General features: G+C 36.6%; 1 protein-coding gene across 4 annotated transcripts in view; it reads right to left on the bottom strand.

Moving 5' to 3' along the window:
* Positions 1 to 14,628, bottom strand: part of AK9 (adenylate kinase 9) — a 74,646-nt gene that overhangs the window by 10,740 nt on the left and 49,278 nt on the right. For all 4 annotated transcript variants that reach the window (XR_010070373.1, XR_010070374.1, XR_010070375.1 and 1 more), the window contains 6 exons: positions 12,469 to 12,587; positions 10,592 to 10,811; positions 8,329 to 8,391; positions 7,328 to 7,531; positions 4,850 to 5,068; positions 1,844 to 2,057 (listed from right to left, as the gene is read on the bottom strand). Coding sequence is in view for 1 of the 4 variants with exons in the window: in XM_063329806.1 (XP_063185876.1) it covers positions 1,844 to 2,057; positions 4,850 to 5,068; positions 7,328 to 7,531; positions 8,329 to 8,391; positions 10,592 to 10,811; positions 12,469 to 12,587 (1,039 nt within the window). In the remaining 3 variants the exon portion in view is untranslated. The remainder of the gene's footprint in view (positions 1 to 1,843; positions 2,058 to 4,849; positions 5,069 to 7,327; positions 7,532 to 8,328; positions 8,392 to 10,591; positions 10,812 to 12,468; positions 12,588 to 14,628) is intronic.

Below are 14,628 nucleotides of genomic sequence, written 5' to 3'. Positions count from 1 at the left end.
ATGTGCAGAGCATGCCCAGTGCACTAACAACATTCAATTCAACACAAACCTCAGCTGCAATAGTCAATATTATTACAAAATATCTTAGAAAATACGCTTGCACTGCTGCCTCTTTTACAGAACCACCTAGCAGTTAGAGCATTTATCCAGAAAATGGGAAATACGCTTAAAATTTCCTCCTTAACATGAGATAATTTGAATCCATGTCTTCTTTTTCTAACACCCTATTCTAATCATGAAGCTATGGTGTAATTTTTTCCTGAATTTTCTCCTCATCCAGTTAAAGGCAGAGATGTGTGGATTGGAAGACTCATGGAGGAAGAAGGAGAGGGGAGAAAGATTAAAATCTTGGGGTTTTAATCTAGAAGTTTGGAAACAGACTGGGGAATGTGGAGTTTTGCGTTCTGGTCCTTGATCCTAGGAATATTTCTTCATTTTACATTAGATCATATTGACTGAAAGAAATAAGAAACAATTAGAAAATAATCATAAACAGTACAGGGGGTATAAATAGTCCAGATCACTAGCTTCTTAAGAAGCTGGGATAAAATTCAGATGGACAGTTGTGGAATAATTACTAAATTGGCCAAGAATACAAAAATACAGCATTGTTCACACATTAAGGAAAGTCATAAAATCAAGAGGCTTCTGAGGTAGAATACAGCCCCAGCTGGCACGTGAAGAATGCAACATCTGTGATTCCCTGTACAAGGTTGTTTGCGAAACTACACGAGGGATGGAACGGAACACGCTTGTTCTGTGGCCTTCCCTTGTGACGAATAGCAGATATGGGGACGAGATGGTACCACGGAACCGATAAGCGGCCTACACGCTACCCGAGCCAACATTTCGTCAAATGTTGATGAAATGCTGTCCTTTGTGCGAACTTTGCTCACCACAATGTACCAAAACACACCTCCATCCCGGAGACTATCCGCCCCCGAGGTGTGAACACTCCTCCTTGAATACATTAATCATAATAAAAGTACGTATGACTAAAGTCACTCAAACTCCACTTTGAAGATAAAAAGATAGTATAAAACTAGCCCAAGAGACAGGGGATGCCAGGGAAGGCACCATTGCACAGAATTCCATCGCTGATTTCCGGGGTCAATCGACAGGCTGAGCCTTTCTTCCCCCTCATAGGGACGCCTTTGGGTAAGACTTCGATTATACCGAGCGCTTTCTTGGGGACTTAGAAATTTCTCTAGAGAATCTCTACCCTACATTTATAGCCAGGCTGTATCGTTTATAATTTTGTCGCACGTTTTGCATACTTAACAATATCTTTATTTGCACGTGCTTTGCAGACAGTGGATTTATCACCAGCAATCCTAAAGAACCTGTACATCTGTTGTTTAAATAAACTGCACTATTTAAGTAGCTAGTCGTTTTGCTTTCTCACTGAACGCGACCAAAGACTCAAGAGTGGCCGTGCTAGTTCATGAGCACGACTAGACTGAAGGTGCAGTCCACTATTAGTGTATCCAAATCGTAACAGTTTAATACATATTAACGTGATTGGACTGATAGCGCTGAATTGGGCATCACTCAGAATTTAAACCTAGCCGCACCTAGCCTCCCACCTCGGTGAGGAGTGTTAGAACGCAAGGGGGTTTATCTTCTGCCAAAACCGCTTGGCCCCTTTTCACGCAACAACAGTGCATAAACATCTGACTGTAAAATGAGACACTAGAGAAGGTCACTAAAGGATTCTGTGCCCAGCAAGAAAAGCAGGAAGATCAGCAATATTACTGGTTTATGATTTCTAAATAGCAGTAATGACAGATACAGCTTCAGTCATTAGACAAGGTTTTGCTTTATAGATAATACTGGCTCCTACCTGTAGTCTTTCCAGATTTTGGAGGTCCCACTATTGCAATCTTAACTGGCACAGCTGGTTTAGGTTTTGGCTGACGAATATATTTGAAGGGATTTTTCATAAATGTTTCTTTATTTTCTTTACTTGAAAAGAAATAAATATATTGTCGATGGATTACAGGAAAGACTGTGTTTTCATGGCTTTGTTGTGGCTTGATTACATCTCCTTCACTTAGCTGTAGCACATATAAAATGGAAAACAGTTCATGAGCTTTGACAAAGCCTCCTCTCCCTGCATGATACACAAGTGGCTTTATAGGCAGGTAGAGGAGTACCAACTGTGTGAAACAAACCATCAAAGCATTCTGAGATTCATACATATGGACATAATATATTGACAAGTCTGAGAACTTCCATACATATGCAATTCTTGTACAAAAAAATGAAGTAAACATTCGAGAGAGAAAGAATATTCACTGTTTCCAGTAGGTGGTACCGTAGCACTTTCTGTCCATCAAGAGAGTGTAGTCAGAGTATAACAATACTTTTTTTAATTTTCAAAGAATAAAGAAAATAATTTTATTCCTCTGGGAATTAAAACCAGTTCTCTGCCTGACATATAGAAGATATACTGAGAATATTGTATTCAGCAGAAGTCATGTACAAATGAAAAAAACAGAAAAGAATATCAATACTTACGTTGTGTTGAAGTGTAAAACCACAACAAGGCAAGCCAAAAAAGCTTTTGGTAAAATACACACACTGCTGATGAAATCTTTTCAAACACGTCAGACAGCCCGCTAGAAAGTCTGTAGTGTTGGTGGATCACTGGGATTTAAGAGGAGCACTAGCGGAAGAAATGGTCGTTGCAGAAAAGCTAAATGAATTCCTTGTACCACTGTTCACTATGGAGGAACTTAGTCATGTCCCTGTTGCAGCCCTTCTTGGAGGAACTGCCTTAAAGTGTCAATATATTTTAGAACAAACTGATGATATCTGGAGAAAAAAATTGCCAAGATCAGATGGCATTCACCTTACAGTTCTAAAATGTCTCAGAAGTGAAATTATTACTGACTAGTGTATAACCTATTGCTTATGTTGGCCTGCCTTCCACAAAAAAAGGTAGAAAAAAGTGATCGTTATTTGAAAAGGCCTCCAGGATAGATCCTGGCAAACATAATCCAGTAAACCTGACCCCGTATTGAGCAAAATGAAATATATTAAGGAAAAAAAAACAGTAGTTACAGGCATACATACGGAATAATGGGGAAGAGCCAACTTGGCTTCTTGTAGAGGGAAATCATACCTCACAAATATATTAGTATTCTTTGAAGGAGTCAGTAAATATACAGATAAATTGATCTGGTTGTTACAGCAAGAGATGAGAGTGTTCTACTGCGTGGCATTACCTTGCCAGACCCTTCTCTGGTTCTTAGGTTCCTATTCCTGCATTAAGGCATTTCAGGGTCCTTGCGCTGAATTTATAAGATATCAGGAGTCTGTTCTACTGTATATCTGCTCCTGTTCCTCCCTGAGCTCATAATTTTTATTCTCTGCTTATCTAATCAGTTGCATAACTACTTCCCCCCAGTTTAATCTAAAAGTAATTGGTGTGTACTTTATCTACATTTCTACCAAAAAACCCTCTGGTCCTTAATCAATTTCATAATTTCTATTATATCCTAAAATACCATCAAAATGATCCTATTTCCCATTCATTATTGTCAGCACGTACATTTCCACTGCCAGCACACCACTCTGATTTTTATCTAATAGCTTTCTATGACTTCTTTCTTCTAACTGAATCTTGCTTTTTGGTCGGTAAAAAAACATTATACAGCATCAGTGGATGAATCGGAGAAATGGAATGACAAAAATGTAGTGAAATTTAACAGAACAAAGTGCAAGGTCCAATATGTAGGGACTAATAAGAATTTCACATATAAGCTGGTGTTCAGTAATTGGAAATGACAGAAAAGAAATATCTACTTCTATTAATATATCCCTAGATTATTAGATGCCAGTTTGATGCAGTCATGGAGAAGGCAATTCTGATCCTAAACCACTTTAAGTAAGTATTTTGATTATATTAAGCTGCAATAAGAGCTGATCTGTATACAGTTCTGATTGCGAAGGTGAAAGAAAGATAAACACGATCTGGAACAGGTGAAGGCACAACATGATGCCTATACAAAAGGGAATACAAGTTACTTGATTAATTAGCATAGTAAAATGAAGGCCCAAGTATGTTTGCTTCAGGAACTTCCTGTTTTCTGTATCTTTTTCACTGGTTTGGTTTTTTTTAAATAAATCCTCATTTTTATTTCTGATTTGCTCACAGTCCAACCTGCTTTTATTTCTAGCATTAAAAAAATAAATTTACCTGCTAACATTTCACTTGCTACCTATAAAACTGTATCAGCCCACTTTGGGGGATGGACACAGGTACTTTCTGACCTCGACTTTCCAGATTTCCAGATCCAGTAAAATATTATGGAATTAGATTTGTTGCTCTTCAAAATTTGCAAATTTTGACAACAGAGAATTATTGCTGATGGATTACATGCATTTAACATTTGTTGTTTCACTTTTTTTGCCATTGCTAGGGTTGGTGGCCACCTGTGTGGCTTCTTACAAGTTCAAACCCCAAATCCTTTCACTTTGTTTTTGCTGCTTCTGGAAGGCTTTAAGACCACCTCTGTTGTCCTGTGTTTTGCAGATCATTAAGAATTCGGCATTTCTTTCTGATTCAGTGGTATTTAATTATGTTGCTAATGCTAATGTAAAAGATTTTACTAAATGCCTATCAGCCTTTATTTATTTGCAACTCTGAAAGACAACCACCTTTTATTATCAACACCTGCTGTATTTTGTGCATATTCGGTGGTGTAGTTTTCATTCAGTGATGTCGTTTTCATTAAATATTTCAGTAATTAGTTGCTACTGTCAGGTAATATTTTTTATGTGAAATATATTTTTTAAAAGTATTATTTCTTGAAAATATTCTTCATCTATTTAAGAACATTACCTTGATTGGATCCCACTGACCAAAAGAACTTGGAAATTTATAGGAGAAGACTAGCATCTTTTGTGCCAGTGGCAAACTTATCGGGTAACATTTCTCGAAAATGCTTTCACGATTTTCCATTAGAGAATTCAGCTTGCTATATATTTGGTAGCGTACGATGTGAGGCTTCCGTCCTCCATTGATCTTGATTTGTGGAATTAACAATTTTTCAAGTTCTTCCTGGTATAATGAAAACATAATGAAATATTAGAATCATAAGCATGATCAGGTTTTTAGTAATGCCTGACAGCAAGATTTTCCATGAACTATCAAGGATTTCTTGAGCATGTTCTCAGTCACCGTAAATGAGCAAAATTTGATTCGAGATGAGAATTGCCCTTCCTGCCCACTGAAGTTTAAATTACCCAGCCTATAAGCCTATATTAAGTATCACACTATTTTAAAAAAAAAAAAAAAAAAAGGAAAAAAGGACAACGTGACAGTTAACTTCGAGGAATCTACTATGACAAAACTAAAGCTTGCGAAGTATCTTCCATTAAAAAAGAATCATATCATTTTTTCCCTACTCCAAACAATTTAGCATGGCTTATTTAGTTACTCTCTAAAAATATTGCTGCTCTCTGGTGACTTATTATTCCCCAGCTTATTCAACTAAAATATAAAACCAATCAATTTTCTACAGAATTTTTTGCTAGCAACCTGATACTTTTACAAGTGTTAGTGGGTTTCAATGTCACCATTTAGTTTTCCATAAAAAGACCAAGATTCCATAATGTCAAAGAGGAGCAACAATTAAAGAATCAGAGAACAATAAAGAAGAGTCTCGAATGATGAATCAGAAATAATAAGTTATTCAAAGTTATTTATAAAGGCATAAATGTTGTTGGAATTAAAAAAAAAACAACGGGAAAAATACCCAGTAAGCTGTAACTAGGGGATATTAGTAGTATCTAGTGCCAATATGTAATTCTATTATACGATACTACTTCTGTGTAATTCCTCAACTTACATATAGTATCTATATAAATCCACAGTCTTGGATCTTTCCACTTACCGTCATAAGCAGAACTCAATATAATAATGAACTCTTAAAACACTAGTCACCTCTCTTGTCACTGAGATTTATGTACTTCTTGAGAGAAACACAAGTTGCTGACTCTCTTAATTGGTTGTTCCTTTTCTGATAAAATTTTTCATCAGTTTACTAATGTAACAAACTATATGCTCCCTAATGACAGCGGGAAAAATCCTTCAAGAACTGTAGTAGTTCACTAGCTTTAACTTGAAACGTTGTATTGCTCACATAAAGAGCTAAAGCTGTTATTGGGATTTCTTGTTTATTGTCTCTCGTGGGCCTTATCCTGAATTCTTTCCAATTCTATTTTGCAAATTCAGTTTGTACTCAGAAAGGTGAAATTAGAAACAAGCTTCATTCAGAACCCTTAAAATTATTTTTGTGATTATCACTGCAATACATGATTGTATGCACTGAATAGTTCAATAAAATTATGACATTTTACGGTCACTTTTGAAAGTTGAATGTATTTTCAATTTGTCTTCTTCCAAAATTAACGTAAAGGTGAATCTCTGAACACAAAACAGTATTTCCCACACAGCTTATGCTTCCTTGTATTGCAAAGAATGTTAGGAGCTTATTATTGATTCATCTGACATTTAATCCATTAACTATTAAAATACAGTGAACCTTGAATCAGTCACACTTATGGTGTTGGTAAAGGTTGGATTAATTTTGCAAATCTTACATCTATGTCTTGGCTATCTACTTCTGTAAACTTTCTCTCTAGTCAGTGAATAGAGTTTCTTCTAAATTGTTTCCTCCTGAAGTAAAACACTTAGTTTATAGTAAACAAATGGCCACATCTAAGGCCTTACTGCCTTAGATGTGGGCATTAATGATGCAGATATCTAAAATCAGGTCATAGAATCATAGAATGTGTTGGGTTGGAAGGGACCTTTAAAGGTCATCCAGTCCAACCCCCCTGCAGTAAGCAGGGACATCTTTAACTAGATCAGATGGTTACCTCACCACAGGTAACTGCATAGGTAATTTCAAGAAAAATACATTACTAAGAACTGTATAAAAAAAATTAGAGTTGTCTAATAAGAACTTAAAATGATTTTGAAACACTGTTTATATATTTATGACTTTCTAGTTTGGTTGCCTGCATCAACTGACCTATCAAAAAGGAAATAAGGACTCCAAGCAAGATTGGGTAGGTCTACCCAAAAGTTTCCTTTGTTTTTTCCACACAATATTAGTCTCATAAATGATATACTTTTTAAAGAATATACCTTCTCAGTACGGCCTTCATCTTGCTCACGTATTTAGATCACGAGTACAGCAGCACAATTGTTTATGCACTATAACTGTTGAATTTGATGACTAAAATAAACCTGAAAACTCTTCTTGCATCATGCAATTATATAATTTAACGACTTAAGCAGTGGATTAGGTACCTCTACACCTTGTAAACCATCTATTTCTAAATCAAACTTTTCTGCAATTTCATTTTTTATGCGGTCAACAGCATCGATCTCCTGTTCTTCTTCAGCCTCTTCTTCTTCTTCTACAAACTCATCTTCAAGTATAGCTTCAAAATCTTCATTTTCATTCTCATCTTCCTCCTCCATAGCTTCATAATGCTCCTTATTTGCTAAAGCCTATAAAGGTAAAGTATTTTGTTGTTTCTTGTCTATGACACAGACGTTTTGAAGGAACATATGGAATTCTTGTCTCTTTTAATTAGAAAAATCATTAATTCAACACAGCTTCATTTTGGGGTATCCTTTATAAATAGCGAAGATCTAGTAAATTCTAGTAGAAATTCAGAAGAAAATACAGAGGTATTGCACAGTGCATACAGTGAAGCATTGTACCAGTTCCAAGAGTGCTTAAAAAACTGAAATGCTACACTGCAGTTTTGATAAGAGGAGTATGTTTTTCATATTGTAGTTTGGCAGGACTTTGTTATAAACAAGCTTCTTAGCTGAAAGAGGAGTTGGCACAATTTCATGAGCAGTCAAGTAGTACAATAATGCATTTATAAATATACTGTGTAATTGAGTTTGGGCAGAAATCCTGGTACAATCCTATTCTGGGTTAACCATGGATTTGACGGGACACTTAAAACACACGTCTAATTGCAACTAGTGGGGCTACTCTTACGCTTACAAATCAGATACATAAAACACATTTGTAAGTATTTTGCTGAATTGGAGCGCATATTGAGAATTCTTTTAAAATTGTTTTTAGTGTTCATGAGTCTAAAACTCATAGTTTCTAAAACAATTTAAACATCATGTCAAATTACTTTTGAAAGTAGACGTTTCTGACAGTCTATCACATTTCTACTATTCTGCATTGCCCTGAAAACTCTGTGACTAAAAGCTCTAGAAATTTCTAAGATATGAATGCAAATACTTCTATTTAAAATATTTTTATTAGCTTGTTTTCTTACCTCCTGTTTCTTTTGTTTTCGTTCTGCTAAAAGTTCTTCCCTTCTTCTAGCAATCCTCTCATCCTGTTAGTGAAAAAAAGATGTAAGACAACAATGATATTTGCTATTAAAAGCTCTCCTCTGAGTATTGGTAATGTGACCTAGAATTAATGTTGCTCTTTCCACCTTAAAACTCTGTTTCTAGTTGCTTCTAATGTTAAAAAATACTATCTGTGCAGCTTCAAATTTTGCAGACTATATATAGTTCTCTACCAGGTGAACATGTAAGTAAATTTTAGTGAAACTAACTTTGCAGCTTCTGAGATTGAGGGGGGGGGGGAACTGTGATTCTGATCACACTGAAAATATTGTAATATTTTTATTGGTAAGCCACAGAGTTTCTAGACTTATAGGTGGTTTTGCCATTTGGCAAAGGGGTGACTGAGCATAGTATTAAATGTGTGCTGTTCCCTGTGCCTGTTTAAAACTGTCCAATTTTGACCAAGTTATAAGCATTTGAAATACAGTCCCCCATATGTACCAAGTAGCTACATGTCAAATACCTGATGGCTAAATCCTAACGCAGAAGTAATATGCAGAAGTGTTCTACTTAAGGCCAGTGGGACTGATAGGGATTCAACCTGCTATTGCTGCTTGCACACTGTAATGCTGTCACCTGAACTGAGATCAGAAAAACTGAGTACATCAACACACAGGCAACGGTGCAATTTTAGAAATCCGTGTTATTTACAAGCAAAGTGGCCTGAACACCAGAGGATTCTAAGCAGAGCATCAAGAACCTCTGCACAGACTTTCTCTACTCTTGTGACTAAACTCTGCTGTTCCAGAATGACACAGCGCTGCAGGTGTACTCATTGCTCTCAGTATCCTGTTGCCAGCTTCCTTCAGTAGAGAAGGAAACTCTAGGGTAGCGTTCAACTGGTCTGTCTGCTTTTCCCAGACTCTCTGTATGTCTTCCAGCTTTAGTAACAAAAGAAGGGATAACAGTACACGCATCAATGCTGCATTCTCACAGCACCATCCAACCTGCTCACCAACGGAATGCTATAGAAATATACTCAATGTGTAACTAAAAACTATATTGCAATACACATAAGTGAAAATAGAAAATTACTCCTACTCAGGAAGTCCTGATTCTGATCTTTCCTTACTTCCTAATGCCTTTATCACTTTGTATCACTGTTTCGTGTGTGTGTTTTAAATAGGAACCTGTTATTTTTGTTTGGCATCAGGAGTGATACTGATTCCTACACTTCATTAGAAGTTTGGAACCTAGGATCCATAGCACAGGTATTTGACACTTGAATCGTCAGAGTGCTTACTGCTTACAGGGTGAGCTTAGCACAGCAGTGTAGGCTGGTCACTAGAATGCACCTTTTCCAGAAAGATTTCCAACCTGCATCGGGAAGGACTAAATTGAAAAAATACTTTTAACTCTCCTAGATAATATGCATTCTCAGAGCCAACCTCTGGCACAAGCAGTTCAGAAAACACTGGTATTGTATGAGCCGTGACCCAAATTCTGTTGTACTAACTTCCTGTGTGTCAGCTGCTCTGTAGTAACTTATGCTCAGACCTTTTCTGACAGTACAGGTGAAGTACTTTATCTCACTTTTATAGAAAGTTAGGAACCTTGAATATGTTGCTTGTGCTGATTGTAAATGTCTGCATGGAGGTTTCAGGTTACTTCAAGGAACTTGTAACCTGTTGAGTAGTAGGTACAGCTTCGTTCAAACGGGAGAGTGTGCAGCTGCAACAGCACTGAGAATGTGGCTTAACGCTCTTACATTTCTGTGCAGAGTATCACAGTTGGAAACATAGACACATACATCATACAGTACCTATGAAGTCAACCGATGGGAGATGCAGATCAACTCAACAGGCCATGCTCAGGGAAACTGGAATGCAACAGCAATACCACGCTTGAGCTGTGTATTTGATTTTTTATGACAATAGTCACTATCTCCATCTAGTTGCCTTTTGTCCAGGACTTTCCAGATGTCTGGCATTTTGTCAGACACTTTTCCTGGGCTGTGAGATACCTAAACTCCTGCACGAAGTAATTTAACAGAGGAGGAAAGGCGCCCTAAATTCTTTTTGGTTCCTACGGTTAATCTGGGAATGCTGTAAATGTGTGGGACTGTGTTTCCTGGCTCCCATATCTGTTCCTTTGTGTGCTATTCACTGCTTTGGGAGTTTTAGAATCTGCGTTCAGACCTGTGCTGCTGAATTTACAAAAAAGTAGACAGGACTGAAAACTTACCCTTAATTCTGCTTTCAGGTCTTTCAGTTTCTTTTTATTTTCCATTCTTTTATACTGTCTTTCTTTCCACTTTTTCAGACGTGGAGGAAAAAGACGGTCAAGAATGTCACTTTCTTCTACTTGAATATAAACCGCAACATCAGGACAGAGTCCTCGTTCTGACAAATACTGGGCTTCATGTAAATTACGAGGGAAACCATCCAGTATAAATCCTGTGGACCTAATTGGAAAATAAGATATTTATCATTACACAATGGTTTAAAGTGCAACACAGTGAAAATGCAATAAATTGAAAAAAAAAATTAATCTCCCTTATTGAATGTATATCTTAAAAGTATACTTTCAGGTATTATCTTTTGACAGTGTAAAACTGCTACTTCACTGTGTGTTTTATTGATGTACTAGCAAATTTATTTCTTCCGAGGTTTTAATGTACAGAGATTATTCTTTTAAAAAAACTTAAAAAAAAAAATTGTCTCCTCAGTATTGCGTGTGTGACTCTAAAACCAGTACTTCTTAGCCACTTTCAAAAAAATAGAAGGTGCCCCAAATATTATTTTGGTAACATCTGCAATAGAAAGCTTGTCGCCTGAAAATTCTTTTTTTCAGAAAGGCCTGACAGTTTCTTCTCTAGTATAGGATGAGAATTTTGCCACTCAGCATGACCTACATCTCCCTTCCTGCAGATATTTAAAACAGGTCAGCTATGTCTGGAATACTCTATGGATTGTTGGAGCTCTTACAATCTCCAATTAGATGAGTAGTTCTGTAACGCTGAATGCTGTGTTAATAAGAAGTTAATATTTCTCTGTAGACCCTAATAGGATACATTGTAAAACTGCAGAAAACCAAAAAAGCTAGAAGGAGCGGGAGCAGATGGAAGAACAGGTGGTCCTGGATGCTGGGGGAAAAAGCTGGGGGAAGGGTACCATGATATATATCTTGATGAAGGTTCTCTTCTGCTATACAGTCCCTGATGAAACTGAACATATATATAATATAATATCACAACATTTTGTGTAATGCTGGGTAATTTTTTGTCTCGGTGCATTTTTTTTCCTAAAACTGATCTCCGTATTTTTACACCATTAAGGGAACGTTGTCCCCGATCTGTGGGCTGACAGGACAAAAGATTATCTGGGGATCTTGTTTATTCTTTTTAAGACATTTCTTATACTGTTAGGAATTGAAACCTAATGGTCCAGTTGCCAGCAGCTGTGATCTGGATGGAAATGGATGGAAGAGACAGGACATGAAAAAAAAAAAGGGATTTTTCCTGCTGAAATTACATCCTAAAAAGCCAGCCTGCTTTCTAGAAGTTGATGATCTCATATTTTTCTGCAACAATAATCCACATTTATCACAGTGTTATGGATGTACTTTCTGATGTGAAAGGAAGTCTGTTGTGCATACACCACTGGAGTACAGATTGTGATGAATGCACAAAATAATCTGATTCTGTGCTATTTTGGAGACCATTGATACTTTGCCTTTGCTTTCTACACAACCTTTACAATACATGGAAACCAATAGTTACAGCTGGATTCCAGCTCTCCATGTTTATTAATTACATGACAATAAAAGGTTGATTTACATATCTATCTTGTACGCCCACAAAAACTACCCAGCTACTCAGGAGATTTAATCCAATTCAAGTGCACTAAGTACTTTTGTCCAGCCCTGTGTAGGGTGCATAAGACATATTACTGTCAAAATATCAATCAAAACAGAGCAACAAAACCAAGACGGAGAGGTAGGTAAGAACAGAAGTACAAGAGCATTGAAATAATCTCTGCACTAGTTATTTGTAATTGTGAACACAATCAATTATATACTCGCTAAGAGTAATTAAAGAAAGAGGATCTAATTACAATTACCGGAATGGCTCTTTCTTCCACCAGTCAAGAACAATGTTATCAAGGACTTCTGGAGGCAGTGCCTCATTATCCATTAGATTTGCTTTGATTGCTTCTTCCTCATCAGTTAACTCCACTTCCTTTATAGAAAGAAAATCCACCAAAAAAAAAAGGAAAAAAAAATCAAGAGAAAGATCTACCTGACACATTTGTTTACTTTTGAGTAAGTGAGGTACTGCCTTCATTTGATTTAAGCCAGCAGAAACAAAGTAAACTCATTTACCACATTTCACTGTACTACATTACACATTTTGGGATATTTTCCATGTGTGCGGTTGGCTAATTCCCTAGAGTTGGGGCAATTACCGCTGTTTGACTTCTAATGAAACCTAAATCCAAATATAATTATTAAGTATTTAATTATATGTACGCTCAATTCAGAGAAATAGAAATGGAAATGATCACAGTTTCTCCTAATTGCCCACAGGAAGTTTTCCACTTAGTTATCCATGTTCTCATGCTGGAAGACTATCTGCTCTACATCAGAATGTTTTTTTACTTTTTAAAAGCAACTTTTTATCTTTGGACGTAAGCTAAAGAAAGTTGTCAAAGAAAGATATGGAAGGTTACTTGGTATAGCCACATGACCAGAAATCAGAACAATAGCATTGTTCTGCAGAGCAGTAGTAGTATTTATGACCAGTCAATTCAGAACATTCAAATACCAAATCTAGCTGTTAAGTTCTTGTGAAAAACTGTTTTTTCAGAATATGTAACACTGTGAGATTGATACGGCTGCAGATGCACTTCTCATTAAATGGCTTCCTGACACAAACTGCAGTAAAAAAGAATGAAAAGAGGGTATAGATTGGTGATTCTGGATTAGTTTACCTCAGTCATAATATCAAAATACATGTTTTTACAAGTATACCAAATAAAAGACAACATTAGAATTCAGAAACTATCACAGTTCCTGACCTGCTGTGTTTATTTTTCATGGTAATATTCACAAAAGAAAATATTATTTTCTAGTTAGGTGATTAGGTTTTTTTCCTGAAAATAGAATGGCAAAGTTTGTAAGAGAAATGTATCTGGTATCCTTTAAAGAATTCAAGACTTTTTTTTGCCATACCTTATAAATGTCTCATTTGTAAAAACTCATCTACATTTGTTTAAAAAGACTAGATATACACTACCAAAAGAGTGTGTTTTTTAAATGTCAGTGGCTATCAAACATATCTGGGTACAGAAAAGAGAACACTCCGCGGAGCAGTGGTTCAAAGGAGAAGGTTGCTTCACAGACCTGTCGGTGCTGGGAAGGCTTTTGTTGACACATACGAAACCAACCAGGGTGGCATCTTTTTGCTAAACTTACCAGGCTCTATGATATGTTTTGTTTGCCTTTAGTATTTTTGCTTTGAATGTTATAGCTGACTTTTACCTTAAGCTTTGATAGATACACTTGTAGTATCTTGTGCCAAAGTGAAAGAGGATGATACAAATGAAATGAAATGAAATGAAATGAAATGAAATGAAATGAAATGAAATGAAATTATTTCAGGGAGGTAGTGGGTCAGTGAAAAACACAATAGTTGGAGAGTCTGGTGGCAGTCATACTCAGAGAAATGCTTAGCAAGTCCACAACCTTGCAAAACGATCCTTTAGAGTTTTGCGCATGGACCAGTGAATGGGTTTCTAAACTGAACTGTGGTCGCCTCAGCTCTGCAGTCATGCCATCAGATAAAGCGCTTTCCAAGAAGTGTGAGAAAAAAATACTAATGTGGAAGAAGATGATTGTTTACCAGCAGATAAGAAGGTGATGAGGAAAAAATACTAACAGAAGTGCCTTAGTGTAAGACATGTATTGATGCCAAAAAAATAAAGCTGAGAGAGCCAGCCATAACCATTGGTGCCAGGAACACTTGCCATATTTTGGCTGTGATGACCAAGTTGTAAAATGACTTGCCAAAAGAACCTCCTGTTAGATTTAACTGCTGAAAACCTGAATTTTTTTTCTGACATCCATGATTTTGATCTGTACTCTATCTGTGTTGAAGAATCTGCTTCCAATGTTACCTGCTTTTGTATTATTTCATCAGAAACACTACCTTCCAGTTATCAGGGACCTCCCTTGCTTTTCAAGACAATAGAGAGTGGCCTTGAATGCACCACTGGCAGTTT

This window comes from Chroicocephalus ridibundus, chromosome 3 (genome assembly GCF_963924245.1).
Source record: "Chroicocephalus ridibundus chromosome 3, bChrRid1.1, whole genome shotgun sequence".
Taxonomy (NCBI): Eukaryota; Metazoa; Chordata; class Aves; order Charadriiformes; family Laridae; genus Chroicocephalus; species Chroicocephalus ridibundus.
Note: the sequence above shows the minus strand (reverse complement) of the source record. Positions and strands in the feature narration are given on the sequence as shown.